The sequence below is a fragment of the Zootoca vivipara genome, chromosome 13, assembly GCF_965207765.1.
Source record: "Zootoca vivipara chromosome 13, rZooViv2.hap1.1, whole genome shotgun sequence".
Lineage (NCBI taxonomy): Eukaryota > Metazoa > Chordata > Lepidosauria > Squamata > Lacertidae > Zootoca > Zootoca vivipara.
In genome coordinates, this window is record NC_142596.1 from 50,793,946 (window position 1) to 50,816,413 (window position 22,468).

The 22,468-nt window shown below is 45.8% G+C and overlaps 1 protein-coding gene across 5 annotated transcripts in view; it reads right to left on the bottom strand.

The window, feature by feature from the left end:
* Nucleotides 1–7,687: 7,687 nt before the first annotated feature.
* The window catches only part of TTYH3 (tweety family member 3), an 81,642-nt gene continuing 66,861 nt past the window's right edge, over nt 7,688–22,468 (bottom strand). The window contains exons 12-15 of one of the 5 annotated variants that reach the window (XM_035130510.3): nt 21,473–21,649; nt 20,204–20,279; nt 18,167–18,270; nt 7,688–11,747 (exon numbers count right to left, since the gene is read on the bottom strand). In XM_035130510.3, the coding sequence (XP_034986401.3) occupies nt 18,190–18,270; nt 20,204–20,279; nt 21,473–21,649 (334 nt within the window). In that variant the 3' untranslated portion in view covers nt 7,688–11,747; nt 18,167–18,189. Of the gene's footprint in view, nt 11,748–14,098; nt 14,123–15,099; nt 15,187–18,166; nt 18,271–20,203; nt 20,280–21,472; nt 21,650–22,468 lie in introns of those variants that run through there. The other 4 variants (XM_088656792.1, XM_035130512.3, XM_088656794.1 and 1 more) reach the window with 4 other exon arrangements.

Sequence of the window (22,468 nt, forward strand, 5' to 3'; positions counted from 1 at the left end):
AGACAGATGCTTCTGATAAAGCTGTGGGCGCCATTTTGTTGCAACTGGACGCCAACAGAGAGTGGAGACCCTGTGCCTTCTTCTCCAGGAAGTTGACCCAGCCAGAGCGAAACTACACGGTGTTTGATCGGGAACTTCTTGCGATCCACGCTGCGTTCCAGCACTGGAGACACTTCCTGGTGGGCGCCAAGCACCCCATCCAGGTGTGCACAGACCACAAGAACCTGGAGTTCTGGAGAACTGCCAGGGTGCTCAACCAGCGGCAGATACGGTGGGCAGAGTTCTTCTCGAACTTCAACTTCTCCATACACTACATCCCGGGAGAGCAGAATGTCAGGGCGGATGCCCTCTCCCGCAAGCCAGAGTACATGGAGGAGGAGGCGCCACCGGCACCCAGGCACATTTTCCCCCCGTCAGCATGGTCCTGCGGAGCAGCAGTGGTGAGCGAGGCAGAACTCACAGCACTGACGGCAGCGGATGAATTTGCCAACCGCATCTTCAGAGAACTGAGAGGGGGGGGGAGCAGGCAAAAGACTTTGCAGAACGCAGGGGGCTGCTTTTCTACAAGGGTGCACTGTACCTGCCCACCACCCAGCTTAGACGTACGGTCCTCAAGCAGATGCACGACAACCCAACGGCGGGTCATTTTGGGAGGGACAAAACCGCTCACCTAGTCATGAGACACTTCTGGTGGCCAGGGGTGCGGGAAGATGTTCGAGACTATGTACGGGGCTGTGACACCTGCCAGCGGGCAAAGGTGGTCAGAGCAGCGCCACCGGGATTGCTGGAGCCCTTAGCCACGCCACACAGGCCGTGGGAAGTGGTGTCCATGGACTTCATCACAGATCTGCCTTCTTCCAGGGGCAAGACCGCAGTGTTGGTGGTGGTGGACCTCATGTCCAAAATGTGCCACTTTATACCGTGTGCCAGGGCGGTCTCTGCAGAAGAGACAGCCAAACTGTTTGTGGACCACGTATTCAGACTGCATGGATTACCTTTAAGGGTTATTTCGGATCGTGGCCGCCAATTTGTTTCCAGGTTCTGGCGGCGGCTCATGAACCTCCTGCAGGTGGAGGTCAGCTTGTCGACGGCTAGACACCCGCAGACCAATGGACAGGCGGAGAGGGTCAACGCCATTCTGCAGCAGTACCTGAGATGCTACGTCAGCCAGCGGCAAACGGACTGGGTGGATCGCCTGCCACTGGCAGAATTTGCCTACAACAATGCGGTGCACGTCTCCACAGGGGTGTCGCCCTTTAAGGCCAATTACGGGCGCGACCTCAGATCTTTCCCAGAGAGGGAGGGGGAGGAGGAGGAGGAGGGCCCACAGGCTGAGGATTGGGCAGAGGAACTGGAGACGGTGCACCAGCAGCTCAGAGAACACTTGGAGAGAGCCAAGGAAGCATACAAGAAGGGGGCAGATCGCCACAGGCGACCGGGGGAGGTCATTAGGGTGGGGGACAAAGTTTGGTTGTCCTCGGAGGGCCTTCCCATCAGAGGGAGGTGCAAAAAGCTGGCGCCCAGAAGGTTGGGCCCCTTCACGGGCACGCAACAGGTCAACCCGGTGGCATACAGGCTGGCACTGCCAGAGGACATGAGGGTGCACCCAGTGTTTCATAGATCGCTGCTGTCGCCATACAGGGAAAGCAGCAGGCTCCGAGGCAGCGAACAAACCCCCGAGGGAGGGGGGGAGAGGGAAGGCAGGGAGCAACTCAATGAGGCCACGGCCATCCTTGATTCACGGAGAGGGGTGGGGGGCCTGGAGTACCTCATGGCATGGGAGGATGCTCCACCGTCACAGAATGAATGGGTCCCAGCCACTCAGATACAGGAGGAATTCCTGGTAGAGGAATTTCACGCCCTCTTTCCCCATAGACCCAAGCCCTGGCACATGGAAAGGGAGGGGGAGGGGGAGGAAGCACGGGAGAGCAGTTCACCATGGCGCTGGGAAGCGGAGTTTGAGGAACCAGAGGATGAGGTATGGGTGTCACCGAGATCCACCCAGTCAGAGGAAGGAACAGATTGGCAGAACATTTTCACCCCTACCAGCTCTGACGCCACGGACTTTTTGGGATTCCCGTCCTCCCAGGCGGAAGGGGGGGGCTCGCAGGACTGGGGGGAGGTGTTCACACCAACGGGCTCGGAAAGCACTGAGTTCTTAGGCTTCCAGTCGTCACCGACACCTGGGGGGGACCTGGGGAGGGGTGAAGGAGAGCTTGGGAGGGGGGTGGATGTGAGGGACAGGGGATATCGCGAAGTCCCTCCCCTCCTGAGTTCAAGCCCATCCCCGAGCACAGGGGAAAGCAGAGAGAGTTCCGATTCCAATGGGGAAGCAGGAAGTCGTGTCCGAGGCTCAGGCAAGGTAGAGGAGCCAGGGTCCCAGGTGGGACAGGAAGGGGCGAATAAGGGGGGGAGACCCATCCCCCCAACTCCGGAATTACGCAGAAAGAGGAGGGGAAAGAGGATGGGTCTGCCAAAGCTTTTGTGTTGGAGAAAGACGCGCCAAAAGCCATTCGGAGGTTCTGGAACCGACTGACCACATCACTCCGTGTAAATAGCAATGACTTCAGCACTGTAAATACGCAGCACCAATAAAAGAATAAAATGCAGAGCTGCGTAGCGTCGTTACTCTGAAGTAGCCCACTCCGGCCACTGTGACAGTAATGAAAGGAAAGAATTACAAGAAGTAACTGATCCGGGCATCTTTTGAATGCAGATGAGAGAAATTTTAACCATCCTGAACAGGTAAGGTGCTGTTGATTTAACTTTCACTGTCAGCATGCTAAACAAAACCCAATCAATATGGCTTTCCATACAAATGATGGGTCATTGCTACACACCTTTGTGGCAACTGAGCCCACAATGGTTTTTGACAAGAGTTATAAGGTACGTTTTCAGCCATTGCATCAGGGAAGGTTTTCGTGGCACTGTAACTTGGGAGAAGCTTCCCCACGAAATCACGAGCTCTGACATTCTGTGCATCCGGGCACACTTCCCTGTGCCCACATAGAATAGTTGAGTTGGAAGGGACACCAAGGGTTGTCTAATCCAACCCCCTGAAATGCAGGAATCTCAGCTAAAGCATCCAAAACAGAGGACCATTCAACCTCTGCTTTGAAACACCCACTGAAGGAGAGTCCACCTCCTCCTGAGGGAGTTCGTTCCACTGTCAAACAGCTCTGTCAGAAAGTTCTTCCTGATGTTTAGTTGGAATCTCACTTTTTGTAACTTGAAGCCATTGGTTCGAGTCCTACCCTCCAGAGCGTGAGAAAACATCCAGCACTGCAGTGGAGAGGGTTGACCAGCAGGAAATGTACCCTGCAAAGGCCAAGGAAGGTGAGCCACCCATTTTATAGAGGACGGGTCCCTGCTCTAAGGAGCTCTACCATCTGAAGTTCAACGCAGGAAACAAGAGGAAGCAGAGGCAGCAGAATACAGGGAAGCAACAGACGGCTGCTTCAGTAACCCCACTTAGACTCAAGTTACAGCAGGGCAGCCTTTGCCAAGGGATATGCCATCTACAGTGGATGGGAGCTGTAGTCCAAAAACATCTGGATTGCACCAGGTCAGGGAAGGATGCCATGGACTGGAGAAGGGGGCACATCTACAACCAGCGCTGGTAAGCTATGCCCCCTCCTCTTTCATCCTCTCTTACTGCATAATAGTAAGGGAGTAGGTAGCGCTGTGGTCTAAACCACTGAGCCTCTTGGGCTTGTCGACTGGAAGGTCAGCAGTTCGAATCCCCACAACAGGGTGAGCTCCTGGTGCTCTGTTCCAGCTTCTGCCTACCTAGCAGTTCAAAAGCTTATCAGTGCAAGTAGATAGATACCGCTGCAGCTCTGGCTTCCGTCACGGTGTCCTGTTGCGCCAGAAGCGGTTTAGTCATGCTGGCCACATGACGCAGAAAGCTGTGTGTGGACAAACACCGGCTCCCTCAGTCTGAAAGTGAGATGAGTGCCGCAACCCCATAGTTGCCTTTGACTGGACTTAAGCATCCAGGGAATCTAAGCAACCAATTGCATGTCTCTCTCTGTGTGTGTACAAATCCATAAAACACACTCCCCAATGCTAACAAACTATGCCCAAACTTAGTTAAATAAGCCAACTAAGTTTGTAGTTAAATATAAAACAAAAGCCGCAAGGAACAATGGCAGTGATTTAAAATAAAGACACATAACTCCAGAGCTATGCCTTTTCCAAGTTTATTTTAAAACATTAAACTGAAGCTGAATAGAAACCATTTAGAACTTTTTGTTTAGCATTTGCTGAACAAGGGGGGAAGAAAACCCAAACCAGTAAAAAAAAATAAAAAATGGTTACAGTACAATAAAACTAATGAGAGGAAAGGGAAGGATACAAAAACAGGCTCACTCCTCAGTTTATACCCCCACAAAATTTCAAAACATTTGGGGTAAGTGCAGAACACTTGAAAGCAACTAGTCATGTTCAAAGGCTTAAAAAAATTACACACATATACATGTGTATCTTTATATATGCATAAAGTGGCATGATATACAGTACAGCCATTGTGGTTTTAAACAAAACCAAGTTAGGAGAGAGAGAAAATGTCAGTTTTGTCTTCCCTGGTACGTTTCTGTGACAGCAAGTCAAAAGGTGAGGGAGAGAAGAAGCCAGAAGAGAGAAGTCCTCAGGCAATTCCCATGTTGACTCTTGCTAACAAAGGATCCAGGACGATCTTACAGCTAGGGTTGCCAACTGACCAGGAAAAGCAGCCTGGCCTATTCTTGTGCCTTTCCTTGCAGATCAGTGCCCAGAAAGCAGAAGAACCTTTTTACAGCATGGGGACAAACGCAGTCATCTCCCAATTTGTGGCTGCCATTGGTCTGCTAATGAAAAGCACAGCTACCATAGCTGGCTCACCCTAGTTGGCAAATCCTAGAAGCAAATTTAACAGCACCAAAACACCTGACGCAGTGTGTGTGTGTGTGTGTGTGTGTGTGTGAAGTGGCAACATTCATGCCAATTACTTCAATACTCTCTGGAGATGGAGCCCTTGTGGTGGAGAAATTCAGAGTACTGTATAAGAATCCTAAGGGTTGGGATCGTAAAATAGAAAAAACCAACATTGCATAGAGAGGACAGTGTTGTTGTTGTTGTTGTTGAAGACACTCAGCACCTAGTAGGATCCTGAGGGAGTAGAGCAACCCCTCTTTAAATATTGAAAGGAATAACGCTTTGCTTTCCTCATAGCTGCCTGCTTAAAAACTGGCTCTTTTTTTGGTTCAAGTGCACCCAGAAGGGGCAGTTTTCTTGTTATAAATAAATAAATAAAAACCCACACCTCAGCATCTTCCTATGCAGGATGTCAAAGCAAAACGTCACCCAGTTGGGCGAGAGGAGAGTTGCCTCGTTTACAGAGGAAAACTGGAGTCTAGTGAAGCCAAGCCATCTCCCCAATCCCACCACCAAACTCTCATCTGACAACTGCACGTCAATCAAGAATGAAAAGTCTAGGGGATCCCAGCTCTCACTTGGATGGTCCCATCAAGTTTCCCATTCCTGATACGGTGGCTCCTTTAATCAACCACCCCACACTTTAGAGGTTATGGGAGCTTAAGCAATGGGTTGCCAATGCAGCGCCCTTGAGATCTCCCCCTGGCACCCACAGAGCCTCCCCACTCACTCCCCCCCCCCGATCATTAGGCGATACAGGTGATTAAAAGTACATAGAGCTGAAACAGGAAGTTGGAAGAGTGGCTCTCTCCCACTTCCTTTTCAGCAATGTGGACTTCTCAAGGCTGCGATTAGTTCTACTGGGTCATTTTTTAATCAGATTCCTTGGAAAAACAAAGTGTGTCTCTGCATCTTCTTTCTCTTCGGCAAGATCAAAAATAAAGATTAGCAGCTGAGATTCTTTCTTGTTTTAGCAGATAACATTCCAGGAATCAAACTCTGAAGTCCTTCAACTAGCTGTGCATAGCAATCTCTCTCACACACACATACACATAAATGGCTAAGATCCAAAAAGCTACTCTAGAGCAGGCTTCCTCAAACTCGGCCCTACAGATGTTTTGAGACTACAATTCCCATCATCCCTGACCACTGGTCCTGCTACCTAGGGATCATGGGAGTTGTAGGCCAAAAACATCTGGAGGGCAGAGTTTGAGGAAGCCTGCTCTAGAGGTTTCCAAGGGCTCTCACATGCCTCGTAGACTCCTTTCAAACAACAAGCTCCCATGTGGCTTGGGGCCTGCTCCTCAAGACACAACCCAGACACTGGGTTAGACTTAAAGGTTTTTGGGGTCCTGGCCAGCCATTAGTTATAACAAACAGGGTGGGGAAAGCCCTCCAGATGTTGCTGAATTAGAGTTCCCATCATCCATGACGATTAGAACCATTGGCTGGGGCTAATGGGAGTTGGAGTCCAACAACCCAAGTTACAGATTAAACATGAGTAACAGAAATGGGAAATATTTAAGGTGAAGAAACGGGGAACCCAACTGATTTAATATTGCAGGCAATTCAAAGAGAGCACAATGAATTATAGCCTGAAAATTCAGGAAATGTGTGAGATAAATGTTTGTATGGCATAAGCAGCTGAAATACAAGCCTCCTAGCTATTAATCCTCATGGGAGGCTGGTCCTGGAAAAGAAATATCTTGCCTGATATTCAAAGTAGGCAAGAACAGCGTAGGTTAACACTGACTTGTATCTGTGTGGCCTTTTAAGAAGTGTTTTCCGCATGTGAATCACATAGGCTTGCCTCCAATTCATGAGTACCACACGAAACCTTATGCATGGGACACATTTCACACAACCAAAACTATCCCACAATATCTCTGTTACAATCTGACACACAGCATTTTGTGAAATGGTCCTATGACTTTCAACCTTTCATGCTGAAGAAGGAACTTAAACTGCAGGCTAAAGCTGTGTCAAAAGAGAGCAGCTCAACTTCTTTCTCATGGCTGGGTCAGCCACTGCGACATTGATTACTGCAAAATGTAGGTAGTATTCTTCCCCTTTATGAACACACACAATGCTCATCCTAACAAGGGATAAAGAGCAGAGGTGGCACAGGCTTTCTAAATAGTGTTTAGCACCAAGAATTCCAAGGCATGCACAAATTCAAGCCAAGTGAAACTGGCTCCCCATCTGCTTACAGAAAGTAGCCCGCCAGGAGTTTCAACACTGCCATTTCTGCACTACCAGGCAGGCAGTAAAAACAAAAACAGGCAGCTTGTTGCGTGGGGTGTGCTGTTTGGCTTGGTAGGTCACAAGCTGTATGGCCCAGATGCATCTAGGTGCCACCAAGTGTCTGGGCTAAGCAGTAACGTGGAAATCGTACCCTGAGCACGCACACACACACACACACACACACACACACACCCTTTCCGTGAACATGCAATCTGTGGTTTGGGAAATTCTGGGCCTCCCTCTCCTTCCATCACTGCTAAGCTGGTCACAACCGAGGCACTAAATTAAAATATGTTTCCAGTGGTATTTAACAAGGAATAGGGGACAACAGAGGAGAATCAAACTCCTCAGATGGATGAACACATGGATGAACGCCAAGGTTGTACACTGAACCCTTCTTTTTTTTTTTCTTTTAATAAGCAAAAATGAACTCAAAATGGAGTCAGCTAACATTAACATACAGGATACAAAACACTACACTTATTTCCAGGACAGCACACACACGAAAAAATAAATTCACAGCCAAGTCTTGATTCAATTTCTTTCTTTCTTTTTTAAACAATTACAATGCAGTCTTGAACACTGGACGCAGAGAGTCCAACATGCTATATACATTTCACATTGTGGAGATGTTTGTGTGCTTGACAAGGTTCTTGGTTCACAATTGTTGGTTTGTTTGTTTGTTTTAAAAAGTGCTGTGACAATGCCACGGGTTGTTTTTTTTGGGGGGGGGAGGGACATGACCAAATAAAGCAGACAAGCAGATGGCCACAGATGCACTGGGGAGGGGGAGAAAATCAAAAGGAGAGTCTCTACCACTCCAGTTTCCCATTCTGATGTCTCACTGCCTCATTTAGATTCTGATCAGGCGGTACTGGGTATTAGTCTTCCTTCTTCTCCAGAATTTCTAAATCAAAGTTAGGGTGATAGTTCTGAAATGATTTGAGAGTCGCTGAGGAAATCAGCCAGGACACATTCCAAGCAATATGGTTTTGAGATTGCCCCCCCCCAAATCACATTACTTAAAAACTCATACAAATAAGGACAGAGAAAAAATAAAGTTTTTTGTGGTTTCACTTGCTATACCAAAGATATTTAAGAGCCCCAACAAGCACCAAAGCCAGCTGAAAGATAAAACCGTCCAGTCAGCAATTTGGAATTAGTCTGTTCGGAAGCTGGCCTGGAGGGCAGGGCAGGGTGGGGGTGGAACAAATGACGCAGAGAACTCCTGAGAAGCCGATTCCACAGACATGCTGCAACCACAGATGGTTTGGGATTGCACAAGAGAGTGCACAGAGTCACCTCACTTGCAGGTCACCGCTGTGTGCATTTCTCCTCGTGCCAGTGCAAATGCCCCCCCACGCAAGCTTCTTTTCAGAAGTAGGTCCACTTAAACTAGCCTTGGAAAATCTCCATGTGCTGTTGGCGTCACTCAGGAATCCATATCGGTGTTGTTCTTTTTGTTTTTTAAAAAAGAGGTTCAATTAAAAACAAAGTTGAGTCTTGCCCACGTTAATTAAGATCTACACCAAGGTCCTGCATTATATGCAACGAGGCAGTTGGATGCTGTGACTCTACGGAAGTTGGAAAAAAAGTCACCTCAAGTCCAGAGTCCCCCAATCGAATCCACACAGTAGAGACCTTGCAGCTTTGCCTTATAGCATCACTTTCCCCCAAATGGTCTCCTTCTAGAAATCCAATGGAAGATACTAAGCACATCTCCATTTGGCAATTCATGATCCACCAGTGGAGCCAGTCGCTCCTTCCTCTTCAGAGCATAAGTTGCAGCTACACCTTGGATGAAGGCAATTTCTATAGTGGTTACTGTAATGTTATCGTTGGTCCCTTGGTTAGCATCAGTATGCACAGACAGCATTTATTGGAGCATTTGCAGGGGGTTGGGCTACTTGACCCTTGGGGTCCATTCCAAATCTACAGTTCTATGATTTCATACTCTATGAATCTCTTCCTTTCTACACTAGTGGGTGTGGGGTGGGAGAGACCTTGTTTGAAGGCTTGCCTTTCTTAAGCCATTAAAAGTCATGGCTAGGCTACCAAGGGTGCTATTTTAGGGCTGCTTCTCCAGTATAATCTGAAAACTGTTCCATAAATTTAAGATGTTTTAAGTGTACACCTACATTTTCTTGTTTTAGAAGCATGAAAAAACAAGGTGTTTCAAAACCATGTACCTAAGCAGAATGAGGATTAACTCCCAACTGAGTGTGCACTCAATGGCAAATGTGGGTTTGCTTGCTTTGCAATGCGTAGTCTGGTCCTTAGAGTGGGAAGAGAGACCAGTTCTGGAGCTAGCCAGATGGAAAGTAATTATCAAAAGGTTGCCAAACGGCAGGGTGGACATAAACATTTACAGTCTTTAACTTTCTAGACCCCTCTCCTAATAGTATTGGGTAGCACATGACCATAATCTATACCCAGAGGTAAATTTAAAGGCTTACTATGCTGCTCATATACATGTAAATCTTTTTGACAACTGACTAAAGACTGTTTCAATCTTTCTTTCTATCCTTCTGCAGGCAGCACCCAAAGATCCCATGGTCCTCTAGCATCCTCCACTTTCTCAGTAAGCAGACTGCAAAGGAGTCACACCCTTGTAGGAAGCAACCTATTTCCAAGGAGAAGGCATAAAAACCTTCCCCTGGACGCAGCCCTTTGCTAAGAGAGAAGCTAATGGAAGAGATAGGGGTTATCAAGTGGGTGAACAGCTCAGTTGGTTAGTATGTGGTGCTGCTAACATCAAGGCTGGAGGCTTGATCTGTATGGGGCAGCTGCATGTTCCTGCACTGCAGGAGATTGGACTAGATGATCCTCAAGGTCCCTTTCAACTCTACAATTCTATCATTCTATGTCTGGAGGAGGTCTCCTCCAGTACTGTCCTAGGTGATGGGATAAACTCACTGTGGCTTCTACGTGAACTTAAATGAGGACCAAGTTCTGACAATGGTGCCACACAAAAAAAGTAATCTGGTATCCCAGCTGACATTGGGAGGTATTTTACCCTGTCTCTAGTCACTTGTTACGGGATAAGTGACACAGAAATGAAAAATCAAAGTATTAAATAAGTAAAGACCTTCCCTGTCCCCCCACCCCTGGACCCCCATGGTTTTTATCAAATAGAGCACCTTCGATGCAGCAGCTGTGGGACTGGTGTAGGCATCCCTGAACTTTGATCTCCCTCAATCTGCCGTTGATCTTTGCTGCCAGCGCAGCAACTGGAATGTGGTTTGTGCAGCCAATATGAGAGATTAGCATGATGGGCCAAAGAGGGTGGTGGGAGAAATATCAAACCTGTTCTGACATTCACAGTATTTTTGCTCTCCAATTCTGGGATACAAGAATAGCATAAATCTGTAGATTGATTGTGGAGCTCCCAAAGGTCTATATCAGAACCCAACGCTTCTAGGATCTTGCATGTCCCAGTGCTCAGAATAAGCAATAAGTCCATCTTGCCACAGGGGAACATTTGCACCAAACCTGGCTGGCACTCTTAGTTGCACTTTTATCATGTTACACTTGTGCCATGTGGCCGGCAGCAGAGATAAGATGCTTCTCTCCCCCGTCTAATGCTCCTTAAGCATTGTCCTGAAATATTTTGGCACCAGAAGGAATGCTGGCTCCAGTTTCATGTCTGTACATCAGTGTCAAAGAACATCTGCTGATTGCTATTAGAAAGTCTAGTGGCAAAGTAGAGTAGGAAAATCCAGCACAGCCGATGTGAACTCATGCATGCATGTGGGTGCATGCATAGCGTGTGGGGAGTGAGAATACAGCAGTTGGTGGTAAAGGAAGCCCCCTACTTCTCCCCAGGTGTTTGCACCTAGGTCTAAAGAGAGGGAGAGAGAAGTAAACTTGTACTGGAAGAGGATGATTGAATCAGCATGCCTTCTCATTCTAACACGGAAGGGAGAAGGTGGCCTCCCAGATTTGTCGATCCTGGAATGAGGAGACGCTTCTCTAGAGTAGCACAGAGATGAGAGATATGCAGTAGGAGCTGAGTGCACGTGAACTTTCTGACAGTGTGCGCATTAAATATGGCTTCCTCAGATTAGTATGTCACATCCATAGTACTTCTGTAAGATGATCCACTTTTTCTAGGCTTCACTCACAACACCATTTTCGTCCTCAATGAATTAGACAGAGGCCTGGCAGAAAAGGTGGCAAGCGGCTTGCAATTTCCTGATCGGCGATCAACGAAAGCTGATCCCACACATAGCAGGGCAACATAGGTGAACTGGCGAGTCTCCTGCAGGTGTGCACAGGACCTTGCTTCTCTGTCCACTCCTGCACACACAGTTGCAAGTAAGCATAGCCTTAATCAGCAATAAGCTTCCACCTAGTTTTGCCCCAAGTGCACTCCAAAGGGGTAGAGGAGCAAGAAAAGCAACTGAGCTGGATTCAGGACAGGAAAAAAGCAGGGCTGTTCTGCGAGGACAACACAGGATGGCAGCAGTTGGCATGTTTTGTTCCTTTTTTAAAAAACTTAGACCACATTCTAGTTTTTAATGCACACTGCCAGAGTCTGGCCGAGGCTGGTTGGTGGCGAGGTATTTGGCTCTCATGCTGGAGGTGTACTGGAGAAAGAGAAAAAAACACAAAGAAGACGGTAGATCAATTCAGAGTAATCAGCAAGACCTTAAGACTCAAGTATTGCTTGATACATCCCCTTGCATTCAGATTTGAAGTTAAATATCAAATGGTTAATCATCCTTTCCAACACCTTAACAAAAGGTTCACCTAGGCTTCTGACAAGATGCCAGAACCAAAACTCCTGGATGTAGAAAAGGGCTTGGAAGATATAGGCATAACAAATCCCATGATTTTTTGAGGGAAAGCCTTGGCAGTTGAGCTGGTATAAAAACAAACCTAAATTTGGAATTTAGACAGGCCATGAGTGATATGCCTATTTACAAAATATTTGCGGTGCTCAGTCCAAGTGCTCCCTGATTAAACAGTGAAGAGAAAAAGCAGAGATTTGGCTCACCAGATTTCCTCTTTCAATCATGGAAAGAAAGGAAGAGATGAGTGGAAATATATAGATACATTGCCATATCTATATTTTCTACTATGAAAGAAAAAAATGGAAAATTCAAGGGCACCGTATGTGTTGCAAACTGAGGGCTGTCCAGGAACCTATGCTGGGAGGTATGAAGCAGGGCCAGGTCTAAAGGCATTACTACAATCATTGGCACAAGATGGGGAAAAGGAGCTGGTGTGGGACACACACAATCCTACCTTTCTGTCATATAATGCAACAAAAGACATTGATAAGAAGCCCATTATGCATATATATATATATATATATTATATATATATAGGCATTTGTTATACACACTTGAACCAGCATATAATAAAAATAATCCAACATAAAAACCAACAGTCCAAACATTGATACAGTCAACAAATCCATCCATCCATCCATCCAGGAGCCAGCTAAAACACAGCAGAGCACCCCTTCAGCTGCAGGGCCATGCCTTTAAAAGTGAAGTTTCCACTTGCCAAAGGAAGAACGACAAGGAGGAAGGAACCCAGGCAGATATGCCAGAGGATGGTCTGAGGACACATGATGTAGCAAGCACCCTTAGCTCCCTACTCTGGCAGCTGGTAGTTCTGGGGTGGTACATAGGCAGTAGACCACTGGAAATCCTCTGCGCGCTGCTTTGAGTTCCAAGGTGAAAGAAAGGCACAATATAAATGAAATGAAATAAGGTAAAAATAAAAGTGTCTCCCAAGGAAGGGTGTTTCCTCCTTAGAGCCAACTTGGTGTTATCCCAGATTCACTGTTTTACTCCTTGGCAGCGATCAAATCAACGTTGCTTGCTGAAACCAAGCACGGTGATGGACTAACGTTAAAATCCAAAACGTTAAAATCAAAAACACAAGATCAAATATTGCTGAGTGAAATGAGGCTTACATCTGAGTAAACATGGATAGGATCTGGCTATTAAGTGTGGTTCCTCAACACAGGCCTAGAAATATTGCTGTCTCTTCAAGTCTTTGTGGCTGGAGCCTCTACTACAACACTTCCACTGAGGATGTTGGAACACCTGCCTCAATGGGATTAACACCTGTTTTTACTGGAAAGACAGATGTTCTTCTGGGACAGGTTAATGCTCAGCTATAAATGTCAGCCAGATCCTGTTCTCAAGGTTGTTGCAGTAGCTCCAGAAGTACCCCTTGCTGGACAATAGGCAACACAAGAGGTGGTAAAACAGGCAAGGTCGCTCATGATGTTAAGTTTCTCTCTCTTTTAAAAAAAGAACAGTGTGAAATCTTAGTGTGTACTAAGAGGTACAGAGCAAGTTTACACAGAGAGCAAGGCAGACACTACTACAGTGGGACCTCGGTTTATGAACACAATTGGTTCCGGAAGTCTGTTCATAAACTGAAGCGTTCATAAACTGAAGTGAACTTTCCCATTGAAAGTAATGGAAAGTGGATTAATCTGTTTCAGATGGTCCGCAGAGTACTTAAACTGAAGCGATCATAAACTGAAGCGAACTTTCCCATTGAAAGTAATGGAAAGTGGATTAATCTGTTCCAGACGGATCCGCGGAGTACTCAACCTGAAGCGTACTTAACCTGAAGCATGGGTGCAATTTGGTTCCGTAAGTCTGTTCATAAACTGAAGCGAACTTTCCCATTGAAAGTAATGGAAAGTGAATTAATCCGTTCCAGATGGGTCCGCGGCGTTCGTAAACCGAAAATTCGTAAACCGAGGTGTTCATAAACCGAGGTTCCACTGTACTGTACATTTATTTCTGATGTATGCACCAGAGAAGAGAACATTGCTTCTGTAAAACAGAGCAGGTTTTAGGATAAGAGAGGCAAAGTCAGTGATTCAATGGCATTCCTGATGACAGCTCAATTTCCCATACATACCCTAGTATGAGGACCTCTTTTCAGTCAGGTCTTTCACTGCAGATGACTTATGGACAGCCTACCCGACCTTTCAAATTTAATTAGATAAATACCTCCCGGTTAATATCTGTGCTGTTCCCACTGAGATAGATTCCCTTTGATTCCCATCTTTCTAAAGAAAAGTTATGTCCTACAGACAAAAATATTACTCTCAAAGTTCCCTTGAAAGGAGAATCAAACCTTACATTTATTATGCTTTTATCACACCCGTTCCCCACGAAGCTCAGCGTCTGTGCACATTACTCTTTCATCCTCTCAACCAACCCTTTCAGGTTCGGCTGAAATATAGTGCCTGCTCTCCCACCCCCAGATACCCAATGACCTTTATGTCTACACCATTTCACAAACCCATATACAGCGCAAAGCCGTCATGGCTCAGCAAATGGTTGTCTCACCGATGAACAACAAATCAATGTTTGTTCCTCCAAAGCTTGGTTTGCCACCCAACTACTCTTGCCTTGTGCCTGTGTAGCTTGGTGAGCATCTGGGGTGGAGTGGCCAAACAAACCATAGTTAAACAAGGCTGCTGGGTTCAAACAAGATACCAAACCATAGTTAAAACATGCCATAGTGCACAACTCAACCTGCCATCGTGGTTTGCTGCTGGGTTCAGACATTCCAACAAACCACACTTTGGCTAAACCAACCATGGCTTAAAGTTATGAGCATGTGGACCAGGTCTTTGGCTGTCAAGCTGAAGTTTAACTTGTGCAGGTCTACAAAACAGCACTACTTTCTGGATCACCTCTCATTTTATTTATGAAGTTGGCTTGTTAAATTAACCAGAGTTGTTTTAAATGGAGATTTCTCATTCAAACACAATGCTAAGCCCGGGATTCTGTAAAAGTGAAACAAACTCTGCCCCCAAGTCCTCCTCCTAGTTCCATGGGAAGAGGAGGAGGAAACAGGAGAACCTGAAGCTTGGTTCAACTTTTATATATTATGGATTCCTTCACTTATGTGGGCAATTAATATTTCTAAGAACTAGTCTATTTTATTTCTCACCTGAATGATACTGTGAATGTTGGTAGCTTCAATATCTTGCAACTGTCATAAATATTTTGCTGATAACCTTTGGCCCCTTCTCAGCAACTGAATTTAAGACAAAATATTGACGTCCAGTTTTCTTGAGCATGAGTCAGCCTGTTTGGTGCTGATGTTCTGGTCAACATGTACAGTACACATTTTGGGCTGCTGGAACATGCATCCTATCTTCACTAAACATTTTCACCTGGAAGGGCTCAGTCTGCTAAATACATTTTAGGGACTTTGCTGATCTTTGGAACAAACCCAGCAAAAACCTATGCCCACATGTTCCAAGGAGACACTTCTTCACAAGATGACAGTTCCACTTCTCTCTCCCTTTCCCGCTCCCCACCAATCTTCCTACTGCAGGATCTTGAGCAGGCAAGTGTCTGGCCCCAACCTATCTGCATTAGCTGCAACATGCATTTTTTTAAAAAAGCAGTTTTACTCAGAATTACATATAAGAGTTTCCCTTGATTCCCCCCCCCCAAAAAAACATTTCCAAGATATGTTGGGAACAAGATTAGTTGATGCAGCTGCTTCCTGCATGTGGTGTTTCTTCCAATTGTTTCTTGCTGTGTAAAATGTTAAGCAACCCTTTCCCCCTGCTGGTCCTAACCTCAGAGGAATTTTTTCCTTAGAAAGCAAAAGGGGGAAAAACAGCAGAACTACGAGGGACAGCTGGACTGGTCCTTAGTGGAAATTCAAAGTTTTTGTCCAGCAGAACTGCACAAATACTACATGTCTTTAATCTAAATCAAGTTTTGGGGTGGGGAAGAAGGATGCCAGGCATTTTATAGAGGCCTACCACTTAGGGAGGGCACCCTCTGCCACCTACATTCAAAATTCATGTATTCTTTCTAGTTAGCTATTGTAAGAAACCACTGCAGGCCTACAGAGTAAGTTATGCATACAAAAAGGAACAAACATTTTTGCTTCAAACATGAAAGAGGGTGAGTGTTTAGCCTGCGCTGATAAACTTGTGGTACTGATCATGCAATTTAGCCTTGTTTATGGTCCCACCAGAAAGTTCTATGCCCCCCTCCTCCCAATGCAAAATGGTACCCCTGATTATATTCATTTCTTTGAGGTCTTTATATACCGCCTAATTAATCGTAAGCATTCAGTGTAACATTTATTTTGTTTTTAAAGTTCAGATAGTGCTCTAATTTCATGAAGTATATTCTGCACTGTAAATACAAAGTAGGTAATACAGAACATTAAAAATACACAATGCAATGGGCAACTGGCATACACCCATGAGAATTAGGAAGCGCTGCACCCGGGGCTTGGCTGCCCAAGCAAGGCCAATGCAAGACTGCTTACAAGAGAGGAAGATGCAGTGGCATTCTGGAGAGTACAAGCAACATGCATTGAATGACGCACACACCCATTCATGCGCTTGATAAAGAGTGCACTGAGCCAAGGCTGTTTCCTTGACAGTCCAGCCATCTCAAGAGACCCACAAGCATTTGCCAAAGCAGAGCAAGCCAATGACAAGGAAGTGGCAAGAATGAAGACCAGGCAAGTGACACCGGAGAATGGAAGCCAGCGCTGGCAGCCAGGGTGGCAGCACAAAAGCCCCAGCAGGAATGGGTGATGTGGAGGCGTAACAGCTTGATGTATACAAACAGGTCTAGGAACAGGATGCAGACTGTGGCTAGTGGGCCGTGCTAACCAACCAGGGAAACAAGAGAAGAACCTGCATTAGGGCAGGCACTTTCTCCAGGGCAGACGTCTTTCAGTTTGCTTCAGTAGATAAAGAGTGCAGGTTGGTTGGTTGGGTGGGCTTGTTTTAAGGGGATAAACCGCACAGGATTAAGCTCTCCCCAAATATCTGCCTCTAGGATTCAGAACTACGCATGGCTCTCCTCGAAAAATCTTCACGAACTATGACCATAAGAAGCTACTTTGTACTTAAGTCAGACCATTGGCCCACATGGCCCAGGGCTGGCTACCTGCTACTGCCTGCCAATACCTGAGATCTCAGGCAAAGGCTTTTCCAGCCACGCCTACTCACAATGCTTTTGTTATTAATTATAAGGAAGCTTTGTACAGAGTCACACCGTTGATCCATCTAGCTCAGTATTATACACTTGCGTGGAAGCAGCTCTCCAGTTTCCAGCAGGGACATTTCGCTGTCCTACCTAGAGATACTAGGAATTGAGCAATGCATATGCTCTAACTTTGAACTACAGTCACTGTAGTCAGTCCATCCCCCCCCCCCGATGCTAGGAATTAAATTTGGACCCTTTGGCATATAAATATGGTGCTCTTTATCACCAAACTATGCTTATTCCCCTTTCCCTTTAAGATTCTACAGAAGTTGTTTTTTTGGTGGATTCTTGCCACTTAGCATCATAGGAAGAAGAAAGCACAACATGGCAACTGTGTTTACTTGTTACTGATTAAGAGAACTCTTCCTGTCAAATCTTGCCTGCAAACATTTCTAATAGTAGAAAGACTGTACGTGCAACACAGCTAGGAAGTTATTTTGAAACATGCAATGGGCAGAAGTTAAGTGCTTTGGATTACAGATTTGTTAGGAGAAGCTTTAGTAGCTGTTCTATGCTGGTGGCATTCATTTTTTAAAAAAATGTGTGTTCCAGAGCATCAGCCGCGATGCCAAGAGATTCACTGAGGAAAGACAAATAGGCATTTCATTAAGAAAGATGCCCATGTTAGCTAAACTGGGTTCTCTCACGTTTTCAGCTTCAGACACTTGGCAGCATCCAAACTCGAGGCCTAGTTAGAGAGGAGGAGGAGATTCCTCTCCATTACAAACTCTTGCTAATCTGTTCATCTCCAAGAGGTGCGACTGACTGCCACGAAGACCACAGGAAGCTTTGCCAAGGAAAGATGTTGATGTTGCTCCATTACTAAGCACCAGGGCAGACCTAGCTAGCCTAAACCCTGGGCAGGAAAAGGATAGGGTGGGAAGTGCAGGGAGAAGGAATGTGAATACTCTGGCACTGGCCTGGGGAAATAAGTGCAGGGATGGCAGGGGGTGGGTGGGAGTTCAGCGAGAAGGACCTTATTTCAGTACCTGTTCCGATTTTGCGGGCGCTGTTACCAGTACGTCCGAGCACTGTCCGAGGGCTTAAGCTGCCAGCTCATATGGCTGCTACTGTCCATGGCAGCCAAATACAACTGTGATGATGCAGGAAAGAGAGAAAAAGAGAGTGCAGCCTCAACGTGCATGAAAAACACAGTGCAAGCAAGTGAAACGCTGGGGTGTGTATGTCAATGACAGGGAAGGCTCTACTGTCCTATGGGAAGAGACTCTGGAGCAAGGAGGAGGAGGAGGAAACAAGGGAAGGTATGACCAAGGGGACAAAAAGAATAGACAAACAATGAAGAAGACGACTCCAGTTCTAGGAGTAGGTTTCCTTGGTTTCCACAACAGAAGCTGAGACAAAATAGTATGAGTACGGACTACGCAACATCATCTTAAAGACTTCTTAGGTGCCTCCTATTTACAGATTTCTTACTCCTAAATTGTGGCCAAGGTTGAGTAAAGGGCATTTCCTACGGCTGTGGATTTGAGCCTTAGCTGGAAAAGGCCAATGGGCCGCATGGCTCAGGGGTTGGACCCATATCCAATCCTCATGGATTCTGCCTTCTCTTTCTCATCTGAAAGTGATTCATTGCATAGATAACTGCTGGCAACAAGATGTCTCTCTCTCCCCCCACCCCCGGCAATTCAAAAAGCAGGAACCCACCTGAAGCCATTCCTTCTTGTACTAAAAGTATCAATTAAGATGCATGCAGGGACACATTCTCTTTCCTTATTTCACTGGGACAGTGTTATTCTGTCTTTTCAAAAAGTTCAGGTAGGAGATGAAGGATATTCTGCCCATCCCACATCTTCAACGGCGCTCCCACCACACCTGTCTGAAGTCCCCCATCTCCCTCTCTCTAGAAATGCAATTAAGACCACTGCTAGCGACAAGGGATATTATTTCTTAATTGGAGAATGAAGACTCATTTTGGCAAAGAGTAAGAGCTTTGCAGCAAGCAAAACTCTATGGTTTGGCTGAATTCTACAGGCGACTAAGATGATCAAGCTTAGCATGCAGTATTAGGGAGTTATAGTGTTTGCAGCTACAGATCCCACCACCACACTCCCATTCAGAACAGTAATCAATTCCAATAATAGATGTTTACATTTCTTCTGGAACGGTAACACCATGGCTGAGAAAAACAGTGTTCTCTGAAACCATATACAAAAAAGAAAAGGGAGAAAATGGCTAAAAAAGAGAATTCTGAAGTTTGTTGCTGAGAGCTGGTCAAGGTAATCAGCTAGGGCTGGTAGTGCAGACTGTCACAATTTGTTCTTTTAAAATTCTCATTGCTTTTCTTTTATATTTTGGGGGAATTTGCTTTCAGGGACGGCTAAAGGCCCTCCCACAATACAAGTTCAGACATCATAAGAGTGCATCTTCTTAAAAAGAAGGGGAAAAGATGGATTTATGTCATTCATATCTCAAATAGGTGCTAAAGCAACCAACCAGTGCTAAGGCTGATATAATGCAGGTTATTACAAGCTTGAAACCAAAGAAACTAAGCAGTGAATGAAACAAAGCTGAGCCTGAAACAGCTTCCAGGTCAATCAAAACCTTTCATGAAAGACATTTCCCTATTCTGAAAGTTTGATACAAAATAATGAAAAAATTGCAAATATTGAAACAGAAGACGAACCCCCTAAACACCTGTATACCTTAAAGGCAGATTTTGGAGAATAATTCAGAGTTAATGTCAAAACAGTTTCCACTACAAGCTCAGGAGTTACTATGGTGATATATCTGCAGACTTACTAGCAGAATATATTTGCAGAATTCTTCTAAAGGTTCACATCTGTGACAACAATCCTCATGTTCTAAGCAACATGCATGTTTGTTTTCCTGTATGAAAAGGAACCTAGACATTTTACCAGGAGACAAGTTGTGTTAATGTGTATGGGTGCAGGAAGAGCTCAGATTTCTGTTCTAAATAAGTAGTATATAGGAGCTGACTACACTAACAGTATCTCCAAAGCAGATTTCTTTCTTACCCTTCAAAGCAGTAATTAAAACAGACTTACGGAGGGAGGTGGAGACTCCCGGCCAATCAAAGGTGTATTCTCACATCGGGGGTTCTGAAAATTTGCATTCTGGCTCCTGAGGGGAAGGCAAGAAAGAGTAAAGTGTGAAAATGTCATTCACTTTCTGGTTTACAGTATTTGTGGAAGTAAAAAATAAGGTGGCTGCATTCGTTGTGATCTTGGAATTGTATACACAGAATGTAATCTGTGAACTGAGCATTAACAGGTAACTGCTGCTCAACAGCAGATTAGGCTGGCGGATGTTATTTCCTTGGCTCAGTAGGCAGGCAAGAGATGTACCACTCCCTTGAAGAGCCCTAGCCCTGTGGTTTATGTCCAAAGATGCACATCATCTGCCAGTCCAAAACACTGCCAAAACCTGCACATTATTCTGAGTTGTCTCTAGGCAAAGAATTATCTCATATTCCATATTAAAGCTTGTGGAAGATGTTCCATTCATTCAATTACAGAGACAATGGTGGAAATACATTAAGCCAGGGGCGATGGAGCCTTTTTCAGACTAAGGGCTGGTTTTATTTGGGTGGCAAAAGGGGGTAGGACAATGAATGCAATGTATCTTTGTACTACAGGCTACTTTCTTAACATATTCACACACCTGCTTATAGCCCCCATACAGAGAAGCAAGAGGCAAGAACATTCAGTGTGCAAAGCAGGGCCAGGGAGGAGGGTGGCCTGGGCTGAGTTCTGAGGAACCAGATAGTAAGGCTTGGGAGCCCACATTTGCCCTGGGTCTGAGGTTTCTCACTCCTGTTTTGAACACACAGCATCTCTACTGGCAAGTGTTTCCAATATTTAAGTACCACTGAGTCTTTTCCCATTAAGCTCTGCAAATATCAGTTTATCCACTTGCAATGCAGAAATATATAAATAAACTGGCTTGCAGCTGCAGTCACATAAAATCCTTTTTTGTTCTCCAGTAGAAAGTAACTGCTGCCTTCAACTGATCCATACATTGTCTCTCAAACCAAATACCAGGATTCACTCAGGTACAGAGAGCTGCAGAACAGAGCCTCCCTCCCTCCCTGGTCATCCTCCCACTGCGAATATGTGAAACTGCCTTATAAAAAGTCAGACCACAGGCCCATTCAGGGACAGTACTACTGACTGACCTGACTTGACAATGCAGTGCCCTGCCCCAGGTCTCAGAGACAGTGCTGCTACTCAGCTAACACTTTTCAGTGGAGATGTCTGGGACTGAAGCAGTGTCCCTGTGGATGCGCATACCCACTCTATGCACCATCTACTCACATGTACTCTGTGACGGGAGCATTGCTGACTGTGTGCGCCGCTGCTGGGATGCTGGTCTCGCTTCCATAGCTGCTCCCACAGCTGTAAAGACTAGGCATGTGCACCCTGTACAAGTTGTCGTGCGTTTGCCTGTTCCCTTGAGCAGTCGATTCATCTTCTCCATCATCATCTGGACTCCTGCAGACGGGAGGAAAGTTTCTCTTCAGGGCTGCTGCAGAGCAAACCAGACCAAGCACGTGGTGTTCCTTCTCCTCCCTCTTTTCCATGCTTCTGAGTAGTTCAGTACAGCAACAGCTTCCTTCTCACAGCAACCACCTCCCCCCAGAGAACAGAATGACTCAGACCTCCCACAACTGCAGCCTGGGCTTTCAAAGCCTGTCACATTTCTTCCCACAGAGCCTGCCAAATAACTCAGAACCAACAAAGCAGTCTTCCAGGAGCTGGTGCATGCTAGCTGGGGCTGATGGGAATTGCAGTCCAAAACAGCTGGAAGGCATCAGTCTGGGAGAGGCCGGGATACAGGGTGGCAATGAACACAGCCACTGAATGCACAACTAATCTAAGGGGCCAGTATAATATTAAGACTGTGGGGTAAGGAGGCGGCCACACATACACAGTCACCTTTTTACAAGTTAGGAGATTGCCATATTTTGTCAGTATTATTAACCAGTACTGAAGAATCTCGGGGATGTTTTATATAAAGACAGGCCATCTTCTAGCTTACAGGATCTATTTTGTGTTTGTTTCCTACAATGTCTACTAACTGGAACCTGGGCAAAAATAGTGGTTGTGGCAGAGACAGGCGCCAAATGGTGGCTCAAGAGCTGAGGCCAATTGCCTACTGTACTAGACCCAAGTTGCTGCATTCTGAAGATCCTAGCACAAAACACAAGCTGCCTGACAGTCTCTGACAAACACTTGGTCAGAAGCAACTAATTAATACCCCTATTTTACAGAGAAGGCATTCTGAGGCTGAGAAACAGGTGACTAACACAA